The following is a 16,375-nucleotide window of genomic DNA, read 5'->3' as shown; positions in this document are numbered from 1 at the left end:
GTCTTGGGCATAGGCCATGGAGCAACTAGAGCATCAAATCCTTCCCTTATTACTGAAATTTTTCGGATCCATTCGATTGACATCCCAGCTTGATGAAAGTTGAAAAAAGTTTTTGGAGACTGATTTGCAATAGGAAGAGTCTTTTTAGATTTATTGTTGCTGTGGTTTTGAAATGGCATCGGCGTGCTTCTTAAGTTGCCCATTGCTCATATACTATTTCCATTTTAAAATAAAGATTGTTGATATGTTTATTATTTTTTTTCTGAATTATTATTATTTTTTTATCCCTCCATATTTTAAGTACAGACTCGGGGAACCTCTTCTAAATAAGATTAAGCTGAGTCGATAATAGTCACTGCACTCTGTAGAGTTGGTTTCCTTGAGGTTTGAGCAACTGCTTCTTTAGTAAAGTATAGAAACCCAGCCTATCCTCTTAAACTTGTCAGACATATTAAACATGAGAGGCCAACATCTACTAGAGACATCTTCACTTCTTTATAGAGATTGTTCTCAAAGTTCGGGTATGATTGATATTGTGAAGATCATTCTCAAAGCTGGAGTAATGATATTTGGAGATTACCAAATTATCTGAGGAATCTTGCTGTTTTTTAACAATGACTTCCACGGGAATTCTCACATGATCTTCCCGAGTGCTGACACTTGAAACCGTGCAATAGCTGCCAAGATCCCTGACATGTTTTATAGTTTGTTGACATGAAAGTGTGAAACGTTTTGCTCTCGAGTGCAATATATCAAGACCTGGACCTAAATTGCCTGAACAACATGGATGATAGAGAACCTGATATCTTTCATTGCACCTATGTTGGTGGACTTGTCTTTAAAGATTTTGAACCCAGAATACAAGTTTTTTATTCTGCTTTAACAAGAGAAACTATCCTTGCCTCTACCTTGCAGAACTCTGTCAAAAATCCGACAGCAAATCAAATCTTCTTCAACTCCTGAGCTCTCTTTATGCCACAACCTTCCTTCCTTTTCCCCTTCTCTGACATGCCTTTCTTTTCTGTAGGAAAAAGAGAGAGAAAAAAAAAGGTTTGTGTTGATGAAGGAATGTTGAATTGCTTATGTCACCCCTGATTAGGGCTGTGAGGAGTAGTGTGTGTGTGTGTGTGGTTTTTTTATTTTTAGTTTTTTACTTGTGTTGGGGAAGGGGTTGATGTGTCACTTTACCTTTCAATTCGAACCAGTTTGGCTGTTGAAAAGGGCCCTGCTAATTAGTTGCATGGTTGTGTGGTTCACTAATTTGTGGTGTCAATTGAAAAACTTGAAGGACTTCAGTCACACTGGAATCTGCGTAGCTTATAGCTTGTTTTCTGAACTACCCCTATTCAATATCTAGTTGTCTCATCCAAATATTGTGAAACTCAATTCATCTACTGGAGTCATACGTCTGCCATCCATCCCGTATGTGTTTATTTGTTTTCTACCCATTGCTCTTTCAGTTGTGTTGTGCAGAGTGTTGTCAAGGCATACCTAAGCTCCAGTCTCATACAATCGCAATACTTGCGTCTATTGTGTGTCCAGGTGTGCCTTTGACAACATTTGTGCCTTTTGTATGGAGTATGAATATGCTTTAATAGTAATTTAAATTTTCAATTATGCGCCTTGCTTCACTCAGGCGCGCACCATGAGCTTTTGCAATGTCTTGTCAGATTCCCCTGCTTCCTTCAAAGTTCAAACTACTTAGAAAAATTTTCTTTATCAAAATCTTTCCCCTCGGTAAAAGGTAAGTGCAAAAATGGAGTGTGATTCTTTTTCATGTTCCAATCGCAAATTTTCAATTAATTTCTTTTGAAATGTTTGTCCATATCAAATGTGTATTGAGTTCTTATATGGTTGCTAATTTCGTTTTTTTGCAGAATAGTACACCATATATATATATATATATATATAAATACATATATGATTTTCTGGTTAAGGCTTGAACAGATTTCATTAATCAATATCGAATAGGCTTAATGGCTCAACTTCTTGATTGGTCTTTTGAATGAGACTCTTTTGATGATGCAGTGGTCTTGACTTAACCCAAAAAACAAAAAAAACACAAAAAAAAAAAATACGCCCACACGCACACTTGACTAATTCGTCTATCCAATCTATTTTCGTCACCCCATGGTTGAATTGCTTTTTGAAATCTACAGACCCCGCCAATTCCATTGACTGATTTGTGAATCCAATTTTTATTTTTTGTTCCCTTCAATTTTGTGTTCACGATCCCTAGTGAAATGTAAAAAAGTCGGGCCATTCACATTATAGGAGTTAAATATGTCCGACTTTCGGATTCTATATGATTTTGCAATGTAAAAGCAATCCAATTGAAAGGTTCAATTATTTACATTTTCTATTGCCATTTCCTACATATCCAAAAATGTTTTTGTGGCAGTTTGTGAGTAAATGAATTTTTGTTTACAAAACAAAAGAATATTCAAGGGATTGATGAAAATAATTAGGAATCGTACGTTGGAGTGTCGCAAAAATACAAGTCATATCAATATTGTATAATGCATAATGGCATTCAAACATTGTTTCCAAGGCAGAAGTGCACTAAACGCCTTATCCATTAGAGGTCTCACAATTGAGTCTCTCCAACTTAAAAAAAAAAAAAAAAAAAAATCACCTACAAGGCTATTTAAGTTAGGCAAAATTACATAAGAACCTTTACTAGTTAAAATAAGATTTGAAATAAAAATAAATTTTAAAATTTTAAACTTCAAAAAGAATAACTATTGTGTAAGCTTGATTGATTTTTTAATTGACTTTAATAAACTAGTTCGGAGAAATTGTAAATCAAACAGATTCACATACAATTTTTTAATTTTTATATTTCAAAAAATAGAAAATTATTCTTAGAATAATGAAGGAACGTATGTTTCTTGAATAATATTTTTGGGTACTTAGTTTAATAACAAATCTTCAATAAGAGGTCCCGAATGATTAGTTGATAGAATGATTTTTGTGAATTTATGGTTAAAGATTTGGATTTTTCATCAATTTGCTGGTTTTATTTAGTGTAGAAAAAGAAAAGAGTGAACAAACATTGTTTGATTAGGAGTTGTTGAGGTTTTTCGAAGTTATTAGAATTGATTTTAAAAAGATAAATATAACAAATAGAATAGGAGGCTAATTTTGTTTTGATGAAAAATATTTTCTTACTTTTTTTTTGTTAATATATATTTTTTAATGTTTAGGGGCCTATAAAATATCTTATCAAAAATTAATGAGTAAAGTTAGTTTTATTAAATTTAAATATTTTTAACTAAATATTTTATCACAATCAAATATCATAAAATAAAAAATATATATTTAAAAATATATATTAAAAAAAGGTTGAAGAGGAAGAGTTGCTTTTCGCATCCCAAAAAAAAAATCAAACACGTGGTTTTTGTGAGAATAATTAGGTCGGAGAGCTAAAAGTTACTAAATTGGTCGCGTGTAAAATATGTCTAACGGAGTGTGGTGTGTTGTACGTGTGTATTTTGCATATGAGACAGGTTATGTATATGTATAGATATTGTGTAACGACTGTACAACGGACCTCGTTGACGTTATTCTCCATACACAAGCCGGTACCATCTCCCCCTCTCTTTGTTGCAAGAGTAAACTTTAACCATATATATATATATATATATATGTATATACATGCACATACAGATACATTTAGATAGATTGTGGTAATTAGGGTTTGTGTATATTGTTATCTGGTAGAAATGGAGGGATTGGATCAGCTAGCTCATGAAAGAGAAAGGACTCTGTTCGATGTTGATGCGATGAAGATCGTTTGGGCCGGTTCTCGCCACGCCTTCCAACTCTCCGATCGCATTTCCAAACTTGTTGCTGCCGATCCGGTTCCTCCCTCTTTCTCTCTCTAATTTTTATTTTATTTTGGTTTGAAGTTGATTCATAGCTGTTCTTATATTTGTCTTGTTTTTAACGCCTGATTTTTAACAATTAATTTGAAATTTCGTTTTGTAGTATTAATTTAGGAGCTTTTGATTGGTGAAATTTGAGAAAGCAATTTTGGTTTTTGATGGTTTTTGGTAACTTCAATTTAGATGATTATCTACCAGCACTAATGGAATCAAAACTGCTCAATTACTGAAGTATCTGACTCTGGGGCATTGTTAGTTAGGAATATGTAGTGATTTTATGAAGCCAATTTTTATATATGATTTTCTGAAGACAATTTTGCTTTTTATTCGCAATTGTAATTGTTAAAAATTGGTATTGTTGATGACAGATTAACTATTTAACTAGCTGATTTCTGATTCAGGGCATTTTGTAGTATTTTTTAGTTGGTTGAAATTAGGTGGATTACCAATGGGTCAGCGGCCTAGTGGTATCAGTCTCTTACTTTTCAAAAGGAGGTGAGGGGTTCAAGTCTCAGAAGAGACAAGTGTGTGTGAGTGCCAACTAGGAAAAAAAAAAAAAAAATAGGTGGATTTTTTCAGAACATATTCCTTTTTGATATCCAACTGCAATCAAATTTGGCTAGCGACTACAATCAACTAGGATGTGCCTGTGTGTTGCACAAGAATGAATATAATTTGTCCGTTGTCAAAATTTAGAATAAAAATTAGAATCTATAGAATTGATTTGAGGACTTGGAGCATAGTGATGAGCAAACACTAAGGGCCTGTTTGGTATGCGTTTTGTTTTTGTCTGCCGAAATGTTTCGTGAATAGTGGCAAAAAATCGATACGCCAATTTGGTGTTTTTACATGTTTCAGCACTATAGCAAGGTATTGTAGCGAAGAACAGTAAAAAAAAAAATTTTTAAATGAGAAACTCTTAAATTGCATTTTAAAACTAACCATTATAATTTTCAAACTTGCAACACTTTTTTACCAAATTGCTTCCAAAAATCTTACAACAAATAGACGTTACCAAACACACTTTTGATTACTATTCAAAACACTCCAAAACAAAATACTTGTTTTGTTTCGGGTTAAAACAAAACTCAAACCAAACAGGGCCTTAGTTTGCTAATAAGAGCTTCCATGGTTTGTTGTTCACCACAATCGTTTGAAAGTAGTTTACACGAAGATCAGATAGGATGCTATTCGTTACTAGAATGTTTCATATCATTATTATCATCATCCTTTCGTTATTCCCATTGAATGTTTTATATGGTTTTCATAATTTTCTTTTGTACATATGTGCCTTTTTGTATCTGGTTTTTGCTATTTATTATCTTGCTTTGGTATTTAGGCATTCCAAAAGGATAGCAGACCTATGCTTAGTAGAAAGGAGTTGTTTAAGAACACTCTCAGAAAAGCAACATATGCATGGAAACGGATCATTGAGCTTCGTCTTTCTGGTATGTTTTCATCCTGGGGTGTTTTGATAATGTCAAATAACCTTGATTTTTATTTTGAGTTTGTTGGGGATTAAAGGACTGATTAACTTTTATAGTATACATGGCATGGTTATTTTATGTTTATTTGTCTTTCTATAATCTGATCAAAATGCAAGTTTTATTATTACAGAAGAGGAAGCATCCAAATTAAGATTTTATGTTGACGAACCTGCTTTTACAGATCTTCATTGGGTAACTTCTAATTTAGCCTCTTTGTGCCTTTGTAACGTTTTGTTTTCCTCTTATTCATAATAAAGATGCATTGGTACACCATACACCTGTGGCAAGATAATAACTGGGCATTTGTTAACTTGCTTGTCAAACTAATTTTTAAAATTTGGAGTTAAACTAGTTGAAGTTCTGCTTTTAGGTAAAAAAAAAAATAGTGGAATTAGTGACTGTAATGCGTCTCTCCTGTGTTTATTGTCTTATCTTTTTTTATAGGGAATGTTTGTACCTGTTATAAAAGGACAAGGAACTGAGGAACAGCAACAGAAATGGTTGCCATTGGCATACAAGATGCAAATAATTGGCTGTTATGCTCAAACTGAACTTGGTCATGGCTCCAACGTTCAAGGGCTTGAAACCACTGCAACATTTGACCCTAAAACGGATGAATTTATCATTCATAGTCCTACACTAACTTCAAGCAAGGTCAGTAAAATAATTATGACAGTGTTTACATGATTCGTGGAGAAATGTTGGTTAAAATTATGTACTCCTAAAAAAATTTAAGATATTCATGAGATAGAGAAGAGTTGTTTCCCCCTCCAGCTAAGGATATGAGTGAAAAAACCAGTAGAGACAAATACTTAACTGATATGTATAAAATGAGCTTGGTCATGGCTTGAATGTTCAAGGGCTTGAAACCACTGCAACGCTTGATCCTAAAATGGATGAAATTATCATTCATTGTCCTACAATGACTTCAAGCAAGGTGAGGACACAGAAGTTCTTACAACATTTTTTAAGAAATATGGGTTAAGATTATATATTTATTGAAAAGTATAATTTAGCATACTCGTCAGATAGTATAGAGTCATTCTTTCCCCAATAGTTTAGGATATCTCAAGTGATAAACCAGCAGATGCCTTTGACCCTTTCTGTGTGTATCTGCCATGTATAGTCCTAATTGGTTGCTGTCAATTAGTTATATATAGCTACTTTCAGAATGGCGAATTCCTTTCTTTGTCGACATTTTAATGTTTCATTGATTGAACTTTCTCAGATTAGGTTCTCACAGTTTTTACTTAACTGTTGTAAATAGTGGTGGCCTGGTGGACTGGGTAAAGTTTCCACACATGCTGTTGTATTTGCGCGTCTTATAACAGATGGTCAGGACCATGGAGTGCATGGTAGGTACCAAGTCCATTGTTCTAAATTTGAAGTGCGAAAAATGATCTCCTTATTTTGCAATAGGTACTTAAGTCCTATGAGTAACTATTTTGATCATTTCTTTGTGAATAAATAATGTTTGTAGGTTTCATTGTCCAATTACGGAGCTTAGATGATCACTCACCCCTTCCTGGCATAACTGTTGGTGATATTGGGATGAAATTTGGAAATGGGGCATACAACACTATGGACAATGGGGTATTAAGATTTGATCATGTGAGAATCCCAAGGAATCAAATGTTGATGAGGTATATTCATTCAACTTTTTACATAAGTGACTCTGTTATGTTTTCATTAGTTGGCTTGTAACTTTTCAGAATATGTCATCCTTTTGATGGGGGGGCTAAGGTTTTAAAGGTATTTCCTTTAAATTGGCTGTGTTGAGAATTGACGGCTGTTAAATTCCTTCAAGTTTTTCCTAGGCTTGGTAAAATACATAAAGAACCCTCATAAAATTTTCAGGATAATGGGTTGTTCTTCACTGGGCTTGTTTGTCAGGAACTTTAGTGATGGTTTTGTAATAGAAGAAGTGTTTTTTATTTCTAGATAAACTGTCAATATTGCAGGAGTATGTTGAGAATAGGAATACTTGAATGTTTATCACAAACTGTGGGGTTGTAACTTACCATACATTAGCCCTTAATATATCCATATAATCAAAACCTGCTTTGTTACTATCTTCTGGATGAGGGAAGAGAAGTTCAAAGATGGATAGAAGCCTTGTATTTCTGTTTGGGAAGGAGTGAGTAGAGACTGGACCTTGAGAAAAATAGGGGAAAACTAAAGAGATGAAACAAGTTGCCTCACTTTTCATACCCAACTCTACCAACTTCAAAGGGATCTGTGCCGAAGCACCTAATTGACAAGCATATAAAGGATGTTAAACTTGTATAAACATGCACATACACATTGGGTTACTCATAGAATTATTATCTAAATTTACTTATACTCTTCAAATACCCAGTATATGTAATTGTTGCTACAGTCACTATGATTTCCATTCTGAAGTTCATTTTTTAGAATATCAGGGTTTCACAGGTTTCAAGAGAAGGAAAATATTTGCAGTCCAATGTTCCCCGGCAACTACTTTATGGGACAATGGTCTTTGTGAGACAAGCAATTGTAGCTGATGCTTCCAGTGCTTTATCACGGGCTGTTTGTATTGCTACAAGGTACAGTGCTGTTCGTAGACAATTTGGCTTGCAGGAAAATGGTCTTGAGACCCAGGTACTTTAAGAAAACCTTCATTTTTAAACCATTAAGGAATTTAACTTGCGTCAGTGATAGAATACGCTGGTTCAATATCCTTTTGTGTGTGCACTGTTGTAAATCTTACTTTGATACTCAAATTTTTAGTGCCTTGTGTGATGGAATTGCAACTGAAATGATCAAAGTCACCTCTTTACTAATTGCAAGAACATAAATCATGCTCAATCAAATCTACTCTTGATTTTTCTTGCCTAAATATGAACTGGTTAGGAAGATCCTATTGATGCTGGTAATGTAACTAAAATTTTGATAGAAAATTGAATGATATCTGATTTATTTATTTATTTTAATTTCTTAGTCGAAGTAGAAAGTTTTTAATTGAAATTTGATTTTGGAAGGATGCCTTTGGAAGTCCTCGGTTGTTTGGATCGATGCTCTGTTGACTGGACTTGGGAATAGTGATTTCCGGTGTCTGCAAGAGTTGTCTGCTATGAAGTGATTGTTTGAGAATATTGTAAGCTGTGTTGTTGAGCCCAAAAGCTCATGGCATTTCTGAAATTTGGAGTCAAATATGTAGTAAGTTAAACATGAAGAATGGACCCTTTTGGGCCTTTTCCTCTATAAATAGATGGCGAACCTTCTGTTACATGTTTTGTACAAATGCTATTTTCTTGTATCTCCTCTGTGGGTGGTTTTACACTCTTAACTTTGGAATTCACTAATCCTTGATTTTGGTTTGCATTACACTAATTTTGTGCAAGTCGGACTGTCTGCTACTTGAAAATATATTTTTCTTACTAATCTTTTTTTATTTTTTATTTTTTATTTTATTATTATTTTTATAAGTATATTTTTTTTACTAATCCATTGCTCGTTTCCCTTTTTGTTTCTAGTTCTGGAACCCAGTTCTACTAATTGTTACAGAAATTTTACATCCTCTGTTCTTCTTCAACCTCCTTGAACACTATGCCTATTTCTACCCAAATTCCCTCTTAATCTGTAATTTGATATTTCTTACACTTGATACTGATTCTATTCTAATTTCGTCAATAAACCTAAAATTCTAGGTGACATTTCAAATTTATAGGACCATTTCAATAAATCATTCTTATCTGTTTATAGAGGCAATAAGATAGTCATCCATCTCTCAAATTATATTCAAAATACTGAAATTCATAATATCATCAGTCAGTGTAATTGCAATCTTGAGATATATATTATCCGTTTTGCATTTATATGCATTTCTGTTGCATTGAATTGGCTATAGTGTATTGGGTGCATCTATGTGTCTGGGATTTGTATTCCTCCAACCCTTGTATATTAGGATATGGGGATTGGCTAAGAAGTTTATGCTCATTAAGCATGGAACTTGGGACTTGTGTCACTTGTCATTTATCAAATAATTAAAAATTGATTTCTATATGAGCAATGGACACATATATACTCCTAGAAATATGTAATTTGATAAGCAAGTGGCAATTATACTCCTATATGAAGAGAAGCCTCCTTGGTCACTAAACTAGGTACGTGCTAGAGTTTAAAATAAAGGAGGGAAATATATAAACAGGAAAACAGTACTGCTATCTCTCTCTCTGTTTTCTACTTTCTCTAGAAACTACTGACACCTACAGTTGACATTTGACATGTATCTGCTTGCTACCCGCACTACTTTGACTTGTGAATCTTGCAATTTATATCGAATATGCAACCACAGTGCCTTCCCATATTTAAAAGGGTACATTTTGGTCCCTGCAATGAGCGCTCATGGAATAATATTACGACAATTATATGATAATTAGAAATTATTTTGTTTTTCAGAAACATAGGGCATATAGTCTTGATGTGATATTTTTTAAAATATGAGCTGTAGGTTACTTCTAGAAATTTATGCTCTTACCATCTTTTAACGTAATCAATGCTTCTGCTGCCTGCTTGGTCTTTAGGTAATTGATTACAAAACTCAGCAAAGTAGGCTCTTTCCTTTGCTGGCTTCAGCTTATGCTTTCAGATTTGTTAGCGAGTGGCTAAAATGGTTATATACGGATGTGACCCAAAGATCGCAAGCCAATGATTTCTCGACACTGCCAGAGGCTCATGCATGCACTGCAGGGTTGAAGTCTTTAACTACTACTGCCACTGCTGTAAGTGATGATTGGTTGATTATGAACTTTGTTATCTTTAGTGATTGTTCTCTCTCTCTCTCTCTCTCTCTCTTTCTTTGTGGAAGGTCTTAGTTTTTTATATTTGTTTAGTGTTTGAGGTACACACACATATATTTATATATCAAATTAATGAAAGAAATTTTTTGGTTAATATGCTTGTAATATGATGAAAAAAATTGATGTGTCTGTGTAGCCTTGGTTTTTTAGTCTAAGTAGTTCCAAATTGGTTTTTATTTGCCTAATACTATTTTGTGACCTATGGATACCAACTGGGCGAACCTTCTCTTTTTCCTTGGCAAGAAACTTGCACGCCCATTTTCCCCTATGGGGACTTGAACCCTCACCTTCCACTTTGGGAGGTAATGGAAAAACCACTAGGCTACAACCTTTGGTCAATTGGGCCAACTTTATGATGTCTTGATTTTTGTTATCAAGGTTCACCCAGTTGCTTTGAGCTTTGATTTTAAATCTATCAAAAATAATGTGTTGTATATAATTTTCACTTTGCGTGTATCTGACCACATAGTACATATACGCAGCAGAGCCCTAGGATCCTACTGCCTAGGAACTTAAGTTTGTATGTTCTATTTCACTCCCTTATGGGGGTTCTTTAACAATATTTATCGATGAAATGTAAAGTTTTCCATGTGGACCTATAAAATGAGTAGTGTTTTCCATATAACTGCATTTGTGTTTTTTTTTTTTTTTTTTGGTTGGTTGCTATAATGACAACCATGCCTGTGAATGTATCAATGCATTTTGTGTTATGACTATCACTTTTTATATAGAATGCTGTTTAATTGAATACCATTCACTTCCATTGCAGGATGGGATTGAAGAATGCCGTAAATTATGTGGTGGCCATGGTTACCTTTGTAGCAGTGGGCTTCCTGAATTATTTGCAGTTTATGTTCCAGCCTGTACATACGAAGGAGACAACATTGTGCTACTTCTACAGGTATATACGTCTTGTGGGTTATTAAATTATTCTTCTTTACTAATTTTTATGTTTCATTTTGTATGCTTAATATGTCAAGTGTACTGAGATGCATACGTTTATTGACATGCTGCATTGTCTTCCTACTTCATTGTAAATAAGATTTTCTTTCTTCAAATAAAACTACTTTTGGAGGATTTTGCATAATTATAAGCAGTTGAGCAGGTGGACAAATAATGTTATCATTGTCAAAGGAGTGCTTCAAAACTCGTCATAATTTTGTTAAATATTTATGCTACTTGTGTAGGAGTATTAACTCATTGTCACTTCACATAATTCAAATTTTTGATTGCAACTATCACTCTGATCCTGCCTGACCCAATCAGGGCCATGCGAAACTTCAGGCTTGACCTTTGTTTCAGAAATTAACCCCCTCCTCCCTTCTCTTCTTTCCCCCTAATATTGCATTATTACCGTAGAAATTGAAATTCATTAGAAATGAGGATAATAGAGAAGTTCATAGTTTTACTTTACAATTTGTTAAAGTGTTGTTCAGCATAATCCACATCTAGCCTTGTTCGGAACTTAAGGCAAGAGTAGATTTTGTGGTATATGTATGTACTTGTATGTGAAAAAAGTTCAGATAAAAGCATTATCTGCTTAGCACTATGATTGTGTCTTGTATGAGTCAACAAAATTATAACTAATACATCGTTTTTGGCCTACTAGGATTGAGATATTATTGTACCTTAGTCATTCCATACTGTGGACTTGTATGTATAGATTGAATGAGGTGTGTGTAGAGTTGTTGATACGTAGTTTTAATCCTGATGTCAACTGAGTGATACTTATTTCATTAGGGACGGCTTGGGTTGGCCACCATTAAATTTATGTTTGCTGGCATCCTAAAGTGTGTTGACGTTCTACTTAAAATTACTCTTGTAGGCTGCAAGGTTTCTTATGAAGACTGTTACTCAGCTGGGATCTGGAAAAAAACCTGTTGGGACAACGGCTTATATGGGGCGAACGGAACTCTTGGTTCAATGTCATTGCAATGTCCAAAGGGGTATTGTCCTTTCCTGAGTGCTGCTTTATGCTCATTGCCTTCAAGTTTTCATGCAGAATGGTTAAAAAGAAACATGGATATTTTGCCTCTAGAAGTCTGCTCAGAGCCTTATACTACAACCTTATCTTACTCGATTAAAACCCAAAATGTCAAGTCTGTAAGACAACCTAATGGGTCACTCTTCAAAGAGGATAACAGCTACCACACTTGCACTCGCACTTGCAATCGTAGCTTAATAAATTTTTCTTTCCTTCATGGGCTGCAGCTGAAGATTGGTTAAAGCCTAGTGTAATATTGGAAGCATTTGAAGCAAGGTCGGCTAGAATGTCTGTTGCCTGTGCTCAAAAACTAAGCAAATTTACAAATTATGAAGAAGGTAATTCTTTCTGCTTTGAAGGATATCAAGTTTTCTACTTTTTCTATTTTCTCTTCTACCAAATTTGATCAATTGAATTGATGACTATTTACATGGGGATGGTGCGAGTAAGCACTGCCGTCCTAGCCAGTTTCTGTCATTTACTTATTTTCCATTATTAAGATTTAGTATGATTCCTGACCAACATTATCCGATAGTCTTAAAGAACGCATACATTATCGGCATTTGATTTACCCATATATATCATATGATACCTCTTGATGTGTTGTTTTTTCTTCCATGCATGCCACATGACCAAAGTCACACTGAAGGATTTTTCCTGAACTTATTTATGCATATACTAGATGTATTTATTTTAAAACTTCACTTCCTTTCAGGATTTGCAGAACTCTCAGCTGATCTGGTTGGGGCAGCAGTTGCTCATTGCCAATTAATCGTTGTTTCCAAGTAAGCTTCATCTTAAGAGGGATCCAGACCTTGTTTCTTAAACTAGAAAAATAAATTAAATTTTCTCCCACATTTCTGCGTCATTTTAGAGTCAGTGACTTGGCACTTAAAGAAAACAGAATTAAAAGCTGAAACACATCATTGTTTGATCATTCTCTCTGCTTTTTCGTTACAAAAACCTTCGTTCTCTTTCAGGTTCATTGAAAAATTGCAACAAGATATTACTGGAAAAGGGGTCAAACAACAGTTAGAGAACCTCTGCAACATCTATGCTCTATTCCTTCTTCACAAGCATCAGGGTGATTTCCTCTCCACTGGCTATGTCACTCCTAAGCAAGCTTCTCTTGCAAACGATCAGCTCAGATCCTTGTATTCCCAGGTTTGTGCTAAAAATAATTTGCCCTATCTGCCATCTTACTTGTGATGGGTGGGCAATTCCCATTTGATTGCTAACTTCAAATTCACATTTTGCATTAGGTTCGTCCAAACGCCATTGCACTTGTTGATGCCTTTAACTACACCGACCACTTCCTCGGTTCCATTCTTGGCCGTTATGATGGAAACGTCTACCCAAACCTATACGAGGCAGCATGGAAGGATCCTCTGAATGACACAGTTGTGCCGGATGGCTACCGTGAATATATTAAGCCTATGCTGAAGCAACAGCTCCGTATTGCCCGACTCTGAATAATTAAAGCTATATATGTATTGTTTCCATAATTCTGGAAATGCATTTGTAATGCTAATAAAGTTACCTGGATGAGGTGATCTCTGTAGAGGAAACATTAGTAGGTATTATGTGAGCACAATTTTGTGTAACAGTAGAGACTTGTTTCCCGCTATAAATAACTGTTGATAGACAAAGTTGTCATCAACTATGCAGTTATTTTCGTGTAAAATTAGTTGCTAGACAAGTTATACCTGTTACCAGACACACTCTGAAAAAATATAAAGAAATAAAATCACAGATGATTTTGATAAGAGTCCTTTTTCCTACAACAATAATTATTTGATAGTCTTATTGTGATGTTGTGGCCTGAATTTTGAACCATATCGGGTTACTTTACTTTTGTGGAAGGTAATCTTGTCACTTGGAGAAGCAAGAAGGTGGTTTCTAGATCAAGCGTGGAAGCTAAATTCCGAGGTATGGTTCATGGTGTGCGCAAATTATTATGGGTCAAACATGTACTACAAGATTTGGGGATTGATTATGAGAAACCGATGAGTCTACATTGTGATAATAAGGCAACCACTGAAATTTCACATAATCCGATTCAACATAATTGTACAAAACATGTTGAAGTTGATCGTCATTTTATTAAAGAGAATCTTGATTGAAAAGTTATATAATTTTCGTTTATTTGGTCTGAAGTCAATATACAATTTCCGTTTATTTGGTCTGAAAATCAGTTGGCTGACGTACTCACGAAGGCAATTTCAGGAAGTGCGGTGTTCCATGGTGTAATTAGCTAGTTGGGTATGATAGATATCTATGCTCCAACTTGAGGAGAGTGTTCCATGGTGTAATTAGCTCATTGGGTATGATAGATATCTATGCTTCAACTCGAGGGAAATGTCAGCATGAGCTGTATTTCCCAATGTGTAATATATTCTAACCATGTATAGGATTTAGGTAACTTGCTCTCCACACATCTCGTCACCTATTTAAGCCCGTGTATCTATCTTATATATCAACACAATATACAATTACTGTCTCTTCTTTCTAACAAGAAATTTTTTGAACCGTTTTTTGAACCCTATACTTTGAACAATCACATATTCACATGCATTGAAAGAGAAATATAGCATTTTGGACGTACTATTAATTAATATAATTAAATACAAATCTGCCACTTAATGGTATAATAAGCTCACCATGCAAAGTTCTTAGCTGAACATAAACTTCAATTTACTTTTAAAAAAAACCACAATTCATGTTCGTATTACTACTTAAATTTTCATTTCACATCACATGGTCAAATAGTGCTACAATAACAAATCAGAGCACATGAGACCCACTCAAACAATTTAAAATAAGCTTTTGAAGTTTAATTATGTTAAGCTATTTTTGTAATAATGATTCAGACAGTCACAGGGCTGCCCTTGGAATCACTATTAATTCCAAAAGAAACCTCTATGATTAAAAGCACAGCTTAAAGATGATACTACCTCCATCCTTTATTAGTTATTCATTTTTGGTTTTATAACTTTTTAAGGGGACATACAATTAATGCATTGTACTCTTTTAAAATTACCAAATTATCCTTTTTAATTGAAATATATATAGTTACAAAGTTTGAAATTTTTTTAAAAGATAAAAGACAATGATGAAAATATAAAGAAAAGATGCTTTGACTTTTCAAAGAGGACAACTAATTTGGGACATGTAAAAAGAGAAAAATGGACTACTAATAAGGGACGGAGGAAGTAATCAATAATAGCCAAGGTGACATAAACAGAAAAAGTTTATTAATAACTACCATATGATTGATTTAATGATTTACCATAGAAAGTAAAGCATTTGTGCTCAGCTTATTCAAAGGTCAATTCACATTAGTTCGTTAAGCAAACAGGTCAAGATCAAACTTGTTTTGGTGACTTGTCCAGCAAGTTTTGCGAATCAAAGCTTATTGATCAGTAGTCTAATGGTATCATAAAAATAGAGGATTCGAGTCTCCCAAAAACATTATAAAAATTCTAACTTTATCTGGAAAAAAAAAAAAAAAAATAGTATATTTCGCGACCCCAAAATCCTCAAATCGAGTCCATTCACAAACTATTTATCCTTAACTCGAGCTCATTTTATAAAATTTGCTATAAGTCCAAGTTGCACATCAAAGAATGAACTGAGCTTGAACAGTTAGAGCTCAAGCAGCTCAACTGGTTAATTTAAAGTCAGCTACAAAATAGCGACGCCAAATCTTTATTAATTCATCAAAAACTATGTAGGACATATTGTTGAAACTTTTATGAACCGTTAGAACTGTGAAAAATCAAATAATGGAGAAGGCAATTTCTTGGGTACAGCTTCAAAGAGCTTGAACCACCATAAATGATAGAACAAACTCATTTTTCAGTAGCCAAATGAAACAAGCCAAAATGCTGATTTTTAATTGTGTAGCTTGTGTTTTGGTGTGGTACAAAATTGTTGGGTACCATATTTAAAAACTGTATAGATAATTAAATTTTAATGAGTAGGGATCTTGGTGATTATTATACATATATAGAGAGGTGGACAAGACAGACTCTGTTTATTTTGGTCAAGATTTTGTTCGGGAAGAACATGAAATATAATGGCAATTAGACCTCCAGGACTAAATTAAGTAGACATTAATTGTCACAGCTGTAAAGTTTAGATCAAGTGTCATTAATTTAGTCTGTATCAGTCTTTGATCAATTGAAACTAGTG

The 16,375-nt window shown here is 34.1% G+C and overlaps 1 protein-coding gene across 1 annotated transcript; it reads left to right on the top strand.

Moving 5' to 3' along the window:
* The first annotated feature begins 3,439 nt into the window (after positions 1 to 3,439).
* On the top strand, positions 3,440 to 13,947 carry LOC132304089 (peroxisomal acyl-coenzyme A oxidase 1-like). The gene is made up of 15 exons (XM_059801616.1): positions 3,440 to 3,584; positions 3,724 to 3,863; positions 5,227 to 5,335; positions 5,505 to 5,566; positions 5,819 to 6,028; positions 6,642 to 6,729; positions 6,855 to 7,017; positions 7,798 to 7,996; positions 9,922 to 10,119; positions 10,967 to 11,098; positions 12,023 to 12,143; positions 12,409 to 12,519; positions 12,897 to 12,966; positions 13,162 to 13,345; positions 13,444 to 13,947. Exons 2-15 carry the CDS (start codon positions 3,726 to 3,728, stop codon positions 13,651 to 13,653), a joined length of 1,995 nt encoding a protein of 664 aa, XP_059657599.1. The 5' UTR covers positions 3,440 to 3,584; positions 3,724 to 3,725; the 3' UTR covers positions 13,654 to 13,947.
* Positions 13,948 to 16,375: the final 2,428 nt, after the last annotated feature.

This window comes from Cornus florida, unplaced genomic scaffold (assembly GCF_030987335.1).
Source record: "Cornus florida cultivar Cherokee Brave unplaced genomic scaffold, ASM3098733v1 CherokeeBrave_3.0.0_Hap2_Chr04, whole genome shotgun sequence".
NCBI lineage: Eukaryota > Viridiplantae > Streptophyta > Magnoliopsida > Cornales > Cornaceae > Cornus > Cornus florida.
Note: the sequence above shows the minus strand (reverse complement) of the source record. Positions and strands in the feature narration are given on the sequence as shown.